General features: G+C 43.2%; 1 protein-coding gene across 2 annotated transcripts in view; it reads left to right on the top strand.

Moving 5' to 3' along the window:
• Positions 1-13,927, top strand: part of LOC126994491 (phospholipid-transporting ATPase VD-like) — an 80,879-nt gene that overhangs the window by 51,922 nt on the left and 15,030 nt on the right. For both annotated transcript variants that reach the window (XM_050853809.1, XM_050853808.1), the window contains one exon: positions 224-418. In XM_050853809.1, the coding sequence (XP_050709766.1) occupies positions 224-418 (195 nt within the window). The remainder of the gene's footprint in view (positions 1-223; positions 419-13,927) is intronic.

Here is a 13,927-nt window from a genome sequence, read left to right on the forward strand (position 1 = left end):
AGAAGGTAGGAATGAAGGAAGGGAGGGAAGGGATGAGGAAAAGAAGAGATTGTGAGACCACGCATTACTATTCAACTATTTAACATTACGTCCGCCATAGTTAGATAGACGAACAGATAGATAGACATTGGTAGATAGAGAAAGAAAGTATAACCACTCATTACAAACCAACTTCCAAACAAGAGCGATCCCTACAAGTCCCTTTCTCTGCGTCCTCGTCTAGGTTCGCCAACTTGTACTTCCTGTTCATCGTGCTGCTGAACTTCGTGCCCGCCGTCAACGCCTTCGGCAAGGAGGTGGCGATGCTGCCGCTCATCTTCGTGCTGGGCATCACCGCCATCAAGGACGCCTTCGAGGACCGCCGCCGCTTCCTCTCCGACCGCCGGGTGAACAACGCCACCTGCCGCGTCTACACCAGGTGAGTGCAGGAGGGAGAGAGAAAGGGAGGGTGTGCTAGGGACGAAGTGAAGAGTGAGTGGGTGAGGGAGAGAGGGAGTGGGGAATGGAGTGTTTTTTTTTTTTTTTTTTTGCATTGAACAAGAGGCAGCTCAACGGCGCAATCAAAAGAAACAAGACTCAAAAGGCCGTGATGGCGCTGCTTCTGCAAATAGTGTTTTGAAGAAGAGTTCAAAACAGAGAGGCCAGAATCATTTGGCAAGGTGTCTGGTTATATACTCACCTCTTGAAAGGAAAAAACGGAGGGATTTTTTTATTATTATTATTATTATCATTGTTTTATTTATTATTATTATTATTATTATTTTTTTTTTTTTTACATCCCCGCCTGTAGGCTTTCTTCAGGTGCCAGGTGGTCGGCCCAAGTCCATTATGGCGCAGGTAATTTTTATAGTGGCGCCAGCTATGCTTTGGCTCATGCTGCCCCCCGGAACTCATTCTTGATTCACTTCTAAGAGTCCGGGTTGATGGGTGGTTTTCTGGACAGCATGTGGGTACTTTTAAATTAGTCCACTCGGCGGTGACTGAAAAATCCCATGTGGTAGCGTGGGGATTCGAACCGACGTTGTCCATGGCGTGGTGAACGTGAGCCCAGCACGCTAACCACTCAGCCACCGCCTACACGAGTGAATGCATGAATGCGTGGGTGAGTTCTTTTCTATTCATCGATGGTATAAAGAAAAGGAAAGAGAGGAGTTGCTTTGATAAATATACTTTTGCAAGGTGAATGAGAAAGGACCCAGTGGTGACCAAACTTTAATTTACACTAAAAGGTCTAAGAGAAAAAAAGATAGCGTAGGAGGTGGGAAATAAAAGGAAACAAGGTGAATTCAAGTTTGTGGTGTAAGCTTGTTGTGATGCGCAGGTGTGTGTGTGTGTGTGTGTGTGTGTGTGTGTGTGTGTGTGTGTGTGTGTGTGTGTTCTCTTTGTTTCCTTTCATCCTTCATATCCTTTTTACATACTTAAAAAGACATGATAACAATATGAGAGAGAGAGAGAGAGAGAGAGAGAGAGAGAGAGAGAGAGAGAAGAGAAGAGAAGAGAAGAGAAGAGAAGAAAAAGATAATTTTTATTTTTACATGTATTTCTTAGTTGTGTTGGTCCGTCTGTCTGTCTGTCTGTCTATGTGAATGGATGCCTGTTGGTCTGTCAGCTTGTGTATGCCTTTGTCTGTCTACCTGTCTGTGTGCTGGGTTTCATAGCGTTAATCTGTCTGCTTGTGTTTGTCTGTCTGTCTGTGTATTTGTGTCTGTCTCTGATGGGTGTCTTAGCGGTGGTGTTTCTGCTTGTGTGTCTGTCTGTCTATACCTCTCTGCGTCTGTCTGTCTGTGTGTAATGAGTTTCGTAGCGGTGGTCTTTCTACTTGTATACGTGTTTGTCTACCTGTCTGTGTGTTTGTCTGTCTACCTGTGTCTTTGTCTGTCTGTCTCTTTCTCTCTGTGTGCCGTATTCCTAAACATTTCGTCTCCCAAGTTCACATATTTGCCAAGGCTTTCGTAGGAGTTTTGTGCATATCCAGGGGTAGTTTTATGACCCTGGTGGTAGTTTAACCCTTCTTCTGTACCGTGAACCTAAAGAAACATGCATTAGAACCCGATAGATCCCCTCTTTGACTTTTAGAAATTGCTGATGGGAGAAATGAAAATGTCTTATAATACCAGTGTGATGGGGCGCCTCTTGGCTCCTGGGGCTTCAGGGTCTCGTCTCGTTTCCGGTACTGTCGCGTGGTACTGGCGGGGTATCTTCAGGTAGGGATTTCCGTTCGGTCCTCCTCCGTTGCCTCGTCTTCCCCTCTTACCTCATTGTTGCTTTTCTTTATCTTGTCTTTTTTTTTTACCTTCATTTAGCTTTTTTTTTTTTGTTGATAGTCTTGTTTTTGACTTTTGAACACATCTATTTAGCTTGTTTTTCTTGGCCTACATATATACTTTTTTTTTTCTCTCGGTCTCTATTCACTTGCCTAACTTGTTTTCTTGGGTATTTTGCTGACTCATGTAATTGTTAGTCTATTTTTTTTCTTTTGTGTCTTGTCATATTTGTTGCTCTTTCTTTTCCATGTTCACATTTATTTAGCTTAGTTTTCTTGGCGTATCTTCCTTACTTAAATATATTTTTGTCTTGCTTTTCTTGGGGGGTCTAATTTATTTCGCTTTCTTTTATTTTTTTGCCTATTTACTCCTCTGTTAATTAGCTCTTACGTGGGTTTCATCGTCCTCGCAATCATTTCTTTAACATATTCCATCCACTTGTGCCTCACTCTCTCGTTAGTCAACTCGTGCAACTCTCTACTCCAGTGATTCCCAGGTTTTTACAGTAGATGAACCCACGATACAGCTTTGCATGTCCCGAGAAAGTCTTTGCATGTGATCCTTTGCATTACACGCTTGCACTTCACCCCACTGTTTACGTCATGGTGTGTGTGGGGTAGTGAGGGGGTGGGTATAGTACGAGTATTACACGTGTATGGATGGGGAGGTATATGGTGTGGGTATTGCATGAAGGTGTGTGGTGTGTGTGTGTGTTTGGGGTATTGCATATGTATGGGTAGGAGGATGTGTGGTGTGTGTGTGTGTGTGTGAGCGGTGGGAGTATTGTATATGTATTGGTAGGAGAGTGTGTATGGTTGGTATGTTATATGGTGCGTGGGGGAGGTGTTGCAAGGTGAGTGTGTAGGTCCTGTAGGAGATTGGCGTATAAGAACTCCTGACGTGGCTGACAGTGTATGGTGATTGGGGATTGGCTGATCTTGACCGTCACCTTGGAGCTCTCTCTGTGTGCTGACGTAGACGCAAGCAAATCAACATCGTAAGCCAGCCACTCCAAGGCGAACGAAGCTGAAAACGACGAATGTAAAGAAAAGCAGATAAAAATATATGTAAATAAAACTGGTTGATAAGTAGATATCCGGTGCAATGATTTAAATAGAAAGAAATGAAAGAGTTGATGCTTCGGTAACAATGATAACTAAAAGACTTATGTGTTTTGTGATGTGCTGAGAGAGAGAGAGAGAGAGAGAGAGAGGGCTAGACTTCCTACGTCATTCACACACACACACACACACACACACACACACACACACACACACACACACACACACACACACGGGCGTGCCTCAGATCCACAACTTAGCAGGTTTCTTCAAGGATAAAACGACCGGATCATAAGTGAGGTGGGCGGCCGGGCAATGACGAAGGAGGAGGAGGAGGAGGAGGGGGAAGAAGAAAAAGAAGGAGGAGGAGGAGAAAATAAGAAGAGAAAAAGATAAAGAAGAAGGAGGAGAAAATAAGAAGAGGAGAAGATGAGAAAAGGAAAGAAGGAAAAGAAGATCGAAAGAAAGAAAGAGAATGGAAGGAAGGAAGGAATAGAGAGACAAAGAAGGAATGAAAAAAATAAATAAAGAAAAAAGGGGAAAATGCTGAAATAAATGAAAGAGAAAAAGGAGATAAAATAGGAAGTAGAGGAGATATACAGTCTTGTCTAAGAAACACATAATTTCAAACTAAAAACAAAGATCAAATAATATCCAGCTTAGGCAACGAACCAGTGAAACAAACACACCACCATCAATAAACTAAAAAAAATGAAAAAAAACTAGAACAAACCATCAAACTCGAGCTAAAAGTAAGATTTCGTAAACCGGGAAGGCAGGAGGGAGTGAGTAAGTGATTTCTGGAGCTGGCTTGTGTGTGTTCCTGGTACTTATTGGCTGCACGTCATGGGTGTGAGGCAATGCATGACTAGACGAGGTGCTGGACTCCCCTACGGTAAATTACAGTGTCGAGCTTCTGGGTGGCTTGAACGAGTGAAGCTACACGTGTTGGGAGTGAGGTAATTCACTCCTTGACTACGGTTTTCCTACAAGAAGACATCACCAAGCTACAGGAACGGAACAAAAAGTGGCTGATACTATTCAATGAAGAAAAATGTAAAGCCCTGCACTTTGGGAGGGGATATCCAGCACACCAATACCACATGGGAAACACTCCACTATCCACCACAGAGGCAGAGAAAGACATGGGAGTGTATGTTACCAGGCTACCAGTGAAGGGATATCCAGCACACCAATACCACATGGGAAACACTCCACTATCCACCACAGAGGCAGAGAAAGACATGGGAGTGTATGTTACCAGGCTACCAGTGAAAGCCAAATCAGCGCCAATCGCAGCGGACGGGTTAACCGTTAATGAGTCAGACTACTGTATATAGATGAAGTACTTGCTCTGGTTGCCCGAAATTAGGTTAAGTTCGTACCATCTTGAGAGTCGGACGCGGAAGACAAACAACTCGCGGCCATAATACAACACAACAAGAGGTGGAGGAAGGCGGGAAGGGAGGTAAGGGTTGCTTGGAGATGAATGGCCGGCTGTTGGCTGTTGTACTGGGCAAAGACTACCACTACCCTTCTCACTGAACCTTATCCGCTGTACCCCCTCGTTCCTTCTGGCGAAGACTCTTCCTCTACCTCTACCCTTCTCACGTCAGGCTGTTGGTAGCACTGGCAAAGACTCTACCTCTATGTGTTGGGAGTTAGGTGATTCATGAGTCTGACTATATAGATGAAGTACTTGACTCGCCTAAGGTAGATTATATAGAGTTGAGCTTTTGGGAGGCTGGCACGTAGAGTATAAGATCCATTTACTTATACGTAGGTGTTGGATAATGCAGATGTGGCTATATAGATGAGGTGGGTGAGTGGCCTGATGTAGGTTATTGTGTTGAGGTTCAGTAGTATCCCCATTTCTACGTAACCTAACTCCCTTCCTTTGTTTTCCCTGGTAACTTCTGCTTCTCTACCGTTACCTCTACCTCTACTTCTATTCACACCCATTTCTACCTAACCTAACTTAACTACCCGCCTTTCTCCCGTCCTCCCTTATCTTCCTTTCTTTGTTTTCTCTGTCCACTGTTGCCTTATACCGTTTCCTCTACCTCTACCTCTACTTCTATTCACCCTCATTTCTACCTAACCTAACTTAACTACCCGCCTTTCTCCCTCCCTCCCTTCCTTTCTTTTCTTTGTTTTCTCTGTCCTCTGTTGCTTCTATACCGTTTCCTCTACCTCTACTTCTATTCACCCCCATTTCTACCTAACCTAACTTAACTACCCGCCTTTCTCCCGTCCCACCCTTCCTTTCCTTTCTTTGTTTTCTCTGTCCACTGTTGCTTCTATACCGTTTCCTCTACCTCTACCTCTACTTCTGTTCACCCCCATTTCTACCTAACCTAACTTAACTACCCGCCTTTCTCCCGTCCTCCCTTATCTTCCTTTCTTTGTTTTCTCTGTCCACTGATGCTTCTATACGTTCCTCTACCTCTACCTCTACTTCTCTTCACCCCCATTTCTACCTAACCTAACTTAACTACCCGCCTTTCTCCCGTCCTCCCTTATCTTCCTTTCCTTTCTTTGTTTTCTTTGTCCACTGTTGCTTCTATACCGTTTCCTCTACCTCTACCTCTACTTCTGTTCACCCTCATTTCTACCTAACCTAACTTAACTACCCGCCTTTCTCCCGTCCCACCCTTCCTTTCTTTTCTTTGTTTTCTTTGTCCACTGTTGCTTCTATACCGTTTCGTCTACCTCTACCTCTACTTCTATTCACCCCCATTTCTACCTAACCTGACTTAAATACCCGCCTTTCTCCCCTCCCACCCTTCCTTTCTTTTCTTTGTTTTCTTTGTCCTCTGTTGCCTTATACCGTTTCCTCTACCTCTACCTCTACTTCTGTTCACCCCCATTTCTACCTAACCTAACTTAACTACCCGCCTTTCTCCCGTCCTCCCTTATCTTCCTTCTTTGTTTTCTCTGTCCACTGTTGCTTCTATACCGTTTCCTCTACCTCTACCTCTACTTCTGTTCACCCCCATTTCTACCTAACCTAACTTAACTACCCGCCTTTCTCCCCTCCCTCCCTTCCTTTCTTTTCTTTCTTTTCTCTGTCCTCTGTTGCTTCTATACCGTTTCCTCTACCTCTACCTCTACCTCTGTTCACCCTCATTTCTACCTGTCCTAATCTAACTTAACCTAACCTATTTAACCTAACCTTATTAACCTAACTACCTTCCTTCCTTCCTTCCTTTGTTTTCCTTCTCTATCTTCTTTCCTTCCTTGTCCCTTTCTTCCTTCCTGCCTTCCTTCCTTCCTCTTATCCATGTCATTCTCAGCTTCCTTCTTTCCTGCTTTCCTTCCTTCCCTCCTTCCTTCCTTTCCTTGTATCCCCCCCCCCCCCCTCCCTGCTTGCCCTCCTGCCTCCCTTCCTTAATTCCTGCTTGCGTGTCAGCGTGCCTGCTTCCTTTCGTGTCCTGTACGTGGTCATAATTTAGCTTCTTGTGGAGGGCCAGAAAGTTATGCATTGCGAGGTAGGTCAGGAGAGAGAGAGAGAGAGAGAGAGAGAGAGAGAGAGAGAGAGAGAGAGAGCTATGGTGTGTATCTCCTTGGTCTGTCTTCTCTCTCTCTCTCTCTCTCTCTCTCTCTCTCTCTCTCTCTTAAACTTAAGACTGGGTCAATCTCTTTATATAATATTTTTGGGGGTATATACAACTTTATTTTTTACTTTATTTTTATTTTTTTGACTGGTGTGTGTGTGTGTGTGTGTGTGTGTGTGTGTGTGTGTGTGTGTGTGTGTGTGTTTTCATGGTTGATAAGAACACATGTGGGGCGCCCTCGCTGTGTTCCGCTTATCAGGTGTTTATTACGCTCCCTTCCTGGAAATCTCGTTCGCCTGAGAATTATTCATAAGGGCATCGCACCGTTATGATCCTTTAGGGCCCCTCGTCTGTCCTTAGCGCCCCAATGTGAAGAGGAAGGATTTGAAGTCATGTGGGATTCGTTAACTTTATTTTCCCGTGTTATTCCTTCTTTTTTTTTTCATTGCGCTCATCTGCCTTCTCTTTCTCCTTCTCGTCTTCCTGTTCCTCGTCATTCTCCTCCTCCTCCTCCTCCCCCTCCTCGTCATCCTCGTCCTTCTTGTCCTCTTTCTCCCCATCCTTTTCCTCCTCATTCTCGGGCTGGTGTCTATAATTATCCTTAAAATATCTGCCGAAGTTAGAAGCAGACTATTAGTAAAATGTGACCGTTTTTATTCTTTCGATTTCCTGAAAAGTAAAAATAAAATGCATCAGCAGTTTGATTTTGAAGGTGACTGGAAAAAAAATGGAAAAATGGGAAAATGTGTAAAGAAAAAATGGGAAAATATGTAAATCAGATACGCGGATTCGTTCGTGTTCTGGTCGCCCGAAATTAGGTTAAGTTAATTCGTACCGCCTTTGAGTGAGACGCGGGAGACACACAGCGCGCGGCCATAACACAACACAACACTCGAGAGGGGGAGAAGGGAAGGGTTGCTAGGAGATGGATGGCTGTTGGTAGCACTGTCACACTCTACCTCTCCTCTCCTTCACACGCTTCACTCCTCCTCTTCACCTCCTCACTCCCTCTACCAAGATCGTTTAATTGTTCCCTTCTCAATGACCACATCTTCCACTTCACCTCCACTGTGACCTCTCTTTCTCCTTCCCTCTCCATTGTGACTTATTTCTCTCTCCCTCTAGATAGCAAAGACTCTCCTCACTTCTCACTAATCTTCCTCTTCACCTCCTCTGTGACCTCTCTTTCTCCTTCCCTCTCCATTGTGACTTATTTCTCTCTCCCTCTAGATAGCAAAGACTCCTCACTAATCTTCCACTTCACCTCCTCTGTGACCTCTCTTTCTCCTTCCCTCTCCATTGTGACTTATTTCTCTCTCCCTCTAGATAGCAAAGACTCTCCTCACTTCTCACTATGCTCCTATGATTCCTCTTCCTCAATCCCCCTGGTAAGACTATACTCCTCACTCCTCTTTCTCGGTCCCTGGCAAGACTACCCTCACTCCCTACTCACTGATTTCACCTCCTCTGTTGTGACTGCTTTCTCGGTCCCTCATATGTCTTTTTTTATTATCAAGGGTTGGGCAAGAGGAGGAAGTGTGTTAGGAGGGAGGAAGGTTTACCGTTTTGTGGATGGGTGTGTTAGTGGTCGTTCTTTTAGCTTAGCGTTGCCCGTGAAGTCGTGACCCCTTTCCCGCCTCTCTCTCTCTCTCTCTCTCTCTCTCTCTCTCTCTCTCTCTCTCTCTGGCCTCTTCCCTTCGTTAACTATTATTTTTTTGTTTTTGTTTTCTTGTGCCATTCATTCCTTCCTTCATTCATTCTTTCCTTTCTCGTTGATGCTCCCTCCTCCCCTTCTTCCTCTTCCTCCTCCTCCTCCTCCTCTAGCCTCTCCTCGACAATAATCCCTGACATAAAAGTTGAGTGGCAGACTAGTGACGATAACCTTGGCTTTTCTTGCGAATCCGGACTCAGTCACTTCATTCCTCCCAGGCAATATATCTCTCAGTTAAGTTATTCAGTCTGATTTTGTCCACTATACTTTATCATGTTCTTTCTTTCTTCATTGGCTGGTTAGTTGGTTGATTAGTTGGTTGTTTGGTTCCTTCCTTCCTTCCTTCCTTCCTTTGGTATGTTTATGGGTGGGGAGGAAAGTGTGTGAATAGCCTACTCTCAGGAGCCGCCATGTGTAGGCCGTCTGGTCTCTTGTAGGCTCCTTTTATCCTTCTGTTATCCCTGTAGCCTATACTGTCTTTCTTTCTTTCCTTCCTTCTTTTCTTGCTCATCTTCCTCTATATCCTTCCTTCCATCCTCGTCTTTCTCCTTCCATTCTTCCTTTTCTCCTTCCTTCGGTCATATTTTCAGTTGTCACTTCCCTCTTTCTTTTTCTTCCTTTCTTGTTTTAGTTGTCTTCCTCTATTTCCTTCCTTCCATCCTCGTCTTTCTCCTTCCATTCTTCCTTTTCTCCTTCCTTCGGTCATATTTTCAATTGTCACTTCCCTCTTTCTTTTTCTTCCTCCCTTTCTTTTAGTTGTCTTCCTCTATATCCTTCCTTCCATCCTCGTCCTTCTCCTTCCATTCTTCCTTTTCTCCTGTCATACTTCCATTTTTCACTTCCCTCTTTCTTTCTTTCCTTCCTATTCTTCCTCACCTTTTTCCTTCCTACCTTTCTTTTACTTGTTTTCCTCCGTCCATCATTAATTTCTTTATTCCTTGTCTTCCTTCCTTCCTTCCTGCCTTTCTGCCTTTCCTCGTCACCTTCCCTCCCGCCCTCCCTCCCTCTTACCTCACACCTCATTTTTCATCTCACCTCCAACCAATCCCCCTTCCTCCACCCCCCTCCCCTTCCTCCACCCCACACACCCGTCTTTCCCGAGCAGTCCAAGAAAAAAAATTAAGCCTTTTGTCAGCCATTGTTTTGGGGCGCACAATAGTTTGGCGTGAGTCAGGAAAATGGGACAGCCAGTGTGTGTGTGTGAGAGAGAGAGAGAGATGGATAGATAGATAGATAGATAGATACAGAGAGAAACTTTTTTTTCTTGTAATAAACGAGTGAATGAATGGGCGAAGGTATGAATGAATAAATAGTGGATGTATAAGTCAGTGAGTGAGTGAATATATTAATGTGTGCGTGTAAAAAGATAATTAAATAGTGAATGAATGAGAGAATGGGTAAAGGAATGAATATAAGTAAATAGATAAAATCAACGAACAAATGAATGCGGGGAATGAAAATAGAAAACAATGGAAAGAAAAAAAAAGAAATAGAAAGAGAGAAATAGTGAATGAATGGAAGAATGAAGGAGAAAACAGATAAAACGAGCGAATGAATGAATGTGGAAAGAAAAACAAAAAAATAAAGAAAAATAAAAGGAAATAGAAAGAAATACCAAATGAATAACAGAATACAGTAAAGAACGAAATGAACGAAATAACAGTGAAAGTGAACGAATGCGAATAAATGAAGAAATGAAGAAGTGAATGAAGGAAAAAATGCAAAGTGGATAATTGAGTATATAAAAAAAAGGAAGGAAAAATATATACACTAGGAAAATAATGAATGGATGATAAATAAGAATAAAAAATATATATAAAGAAATACAATGAATGAAGGATTAAATAAGAAATAACGAAATAACATGAAATGAATAAGTGAATATAATGAGTGGATGAGTGTATAAAAAAAATAATAGGCTAAGGAAAAGACAGATATACCCTGGATACATAATACTTGTTTCTCGAAGATGTATCATGTGTCCGCTTATGTCCCTTCCGGCTTGACTTTTCCTTATTTTCCTTCCCTCTCCTCCTCCTCCTCCCTTCTCCTCTTCCTCCTCCTCTTCCTCCCTTCTCCTTCACTGTCTTTCCTTTGCCTCTCCTCTCCTCTTTTCTTGCTTTATTCTCTCTCCCATTTCCTCTTCTTTCTCTCCTCTACCGTTTTTCCCTTTCCCCTCTTCTCTTTTCTCCTTTTCTTTCCTCGTTTCCTCTTTCTTCCTTCTCTATCCTTCCCTTGCACCTTTTCTTTCTTCTCTCCCCCATTTCCTCTTTCTCCCTCTCCTCCACCTTCCTCCCCTCCTCTCTTCTCTCTCGTCTTTCGCCCTCAGCTCCTCCTCCATCCTTCCCTCACCCCTCCCCTTCTTCCTCCTCCAATCCTCCCTTTCCCTCTCATCCTAAAAGCAAATGAAGACGATGACCAAAAGAGAAAAAAAGAAAAAGGGAAGAAGGTTGGAAAGGCTCAGGATTCTTGCAATATCATTTATCAGCCATGTTAGCGAGATGGAATATGCTTTTTTTTTTTAGGTGAATGTGTGAAAATAATAATAATAATAACAATAATAATAATAATAAAGAAATCTAGCATGTTGTAATGGATGAGGAAGAATTGGATTGTGTGTGTGTGTGTGTGTGTGTGTGTGTGTGTGTGTGTGTGTGTGTGTGAGAGAGAGAGAGAGAGAGAGAGAGAGGTTGGGCAAACGATACGCGTGCAGTTTTTTTTTTTTTAACGTTTTTCTCTCTCTCTCTCTCTCTCTCTCTCTCTCTCTCTCTCTCTCTCTCTCTCTCTCGCCTTTCTTCTTTTCTTGTATTCTGCATTTTTATCTTTTAGTGTAATCTCAGAACTGTCCATCATCTTCCTTTCTGCTCTTGAAATTTAACTTGTTTCTTTCCTTTCTTAATATCTTGACCCTTTGTGCTCTCCGCGGATTCATCTTAATATTTCCTTACCTAATGTGTGTATATAGGCTACGTATGTTATTTGTTGTTCTTCAATAACGCATTGATTGTTCTTTTTTCATTTCCACGTCATCGGTTAATCAGTAATCATTATATGGAGGAATTGATTCGATTTTTTTTTTTGTCTATCTATCTAGCTATCTTTCTGCCTGTCTGTCTATCTAGCTGTCTATCTGTCTTGTCTGTATCTAGCTGTCTGTCTATCTAGCTATATATGCCTGTCTGTCTATCTAGCTGTATTTCTGTCTCTGTCTATCTAGTTGTCTCTATCTAGCTGTCTATCTGCCTGTCTGTCTGTCTATCTGTCTAGCTGTCTGTCTGTCTATCTGTGCCTTTCCTTCCTCCCTCCCTCCCTCCCTCTTCATCATCCTTCCCTCCCTCCCTCCCTCTTCATCATCCTTCCCTCCCTCCCTCCCTCTTCATCATCCTTCCCTCCCTCCCTCCCTCCCTCTTCATCATCCTTCCCTCCCTCCCTCCCCTACATTATCTTTCCGGCGCCTGGGTATTGACTAAACCGTGTGCGTGCGTGCGTGTGTGTATGTGTCTGCTTGTGTGTGTGTGTGTGTGTGTGTGTGTGTGTGTGTGTGTGTGTTTGTCACCTTGTTTTGCGTTGTCACTGTGTGTGTGTGTGTGAGAGAGAGAGAGAGAGAGAGAGACAAATCGGATTATCGAAGTTTGGAGATTATGCTAAATATTTTACAGCATTTCTGCCGCTTGGGAGAGAGAGAGAGAGAGAGAGAGAGAGAGAGAGAGAGAGAGAGAGAGAGAGAGACGTGTAAACAGTTTAATTACTCGCTTTATCACTCAGCCTGCTAAGCAATCAGTCAGTCAGGCAGTTAAGTTGACAAACAAACAGGTTAGATTAGTTAGATTAGGTTAGGTTAGGTTAGGTAGTCAGGTTAGTAAGGCTAGGTTAAGTTAAGGTTAGATTAGGTTAGGTTAGGTAAGGTTAGTTAGGTTAGGTAAGGTTAGGCTAGGTTAGGTAAGGTTAGATTATGTTAGGTAAGGCGAAGTTAGGCTAGGTAAGGTTAGATTAGGTAAGGTTAGTTAGGTTAGGTAAGGTTAGTTAGGTTAGGCTAGGTTAGGTAAGGTTAGTTAGGTTAGGTAAGGTAGTTAGGGTAAGGTTCGTCTAAGTCAGGCTAGATTAGGTTAGGTTAGGTTACGTAAGGTTGTCAGGTCAGTTAGGTTAAGTTAAGGTTAGGTTAGGTAAGGTTAGGCTAGTTAAGGTAAGGTTAAATTAGGTAAGGTAGTTAGGGTAAGGTTCGGCTGTCAGGCTAGATTATGTTAGGTTAGGTTACGTTAGGTTGTCAGGTCAGTTAGGCTAGGTTAAGGTTAGGTTAGGTTAGGCTTGGTTAGGTAAGGTTAGGCTAGTTAAGGTAAGGCTAAATTAGGTAAGGTAGTTAGGGTAGGGTTCGGCTAAGTCAGGCTAGGTTAGGTTACGTAAGGTTATCAGGTCTGTTAGGCTAGGTTAAGTTAAGGTTAGGTTAGGTAAGGTTAGGCTAGTTAAGGTAAGGTTAAATTAGGTAAGGTAGTTAGGGTAAGGTTCGGCTAAGTCAGGCTAGATTAGGTTAGGTTACGTAAGGTTGTCAGGTCAGTTAGGCTAGGTTAAGTTAAGGTTAGGTTAGGTAAGGTTAGGCTAGTTAAGGTAAGGTTAAATTAGGTAAGGTAGTTAGGGTAAGGTTCGGCTAAGTCAGGCTAGATTAGGTTAGGTGGTCTTCCGAAATTGACCCCTTTTCTGACCACTCATTTTCTCTTTTATTTGGAGCAGCACCTAACGGACTTAATTAGTGTGTGTGTGTGTTTTTTCTTTTTATTTATTTTTTTGCCCTTTATCTGCCTCCTTTACTGTAAAAAAAAAAAAAATGGCAGACAGTTAGACAGACAAGCTAATGGTAAAACAAGCAGACAGACAGACAGATAGTTAGTTAAGCAAATAGACAGGTAGTTAAGCCGGCAGACAGGTAGCTAGTTAGGTAGGTAGGAAAACAGGCAGGTTAATAGTAGGTAGGCAGGCAGACAGATAGTTAGGGCGGGCAGATAGATAGTTTAGTAGGAAGTAGGAAGACAAATAGATCGGAAGGCAGACAGGGTAGTAAAGGAAGCAGACAGGCAGACAGGCAGGTCTTCACTTTCCACAGTCAATCATGCAAGTTTCATGTCCTTGAGTACAGGCCCAAGCGTGGCTGTGAATGACGAACGGAAATGTATATGTATTTTATTGTCATGCAGCCAGTCTTGTGTGTGTGTGTCGGGGGGGGGGGGTGGGGGGGGTTAGGTGAATGTGTGTGTGTGTGTGTGTGTGTGTGTGTGTGTGTGTGTGTGTGTGTGTGTCGATATGTGTCATTGTATCTGTTCGTTTGCATGTCTCTGTCTGCAT

The sequence above is a fragment of the Eriocheir sinensis genome, unplaced genomic scaffold (assembly GCF_024679095.1).
Source record: "Eriocheir sinensis breed Jianghai 21 unplaced genomic scaffold, ASM2467909v1 Scaffold805, whole genome shotgun sequence".
Classification (NCBI taxonomy): Eukaryota; Metazoa; Arthropoda; class Malacostraca; order Decapoda; family Varunidae; genus Eriocheir; species Eriocheir sinensis.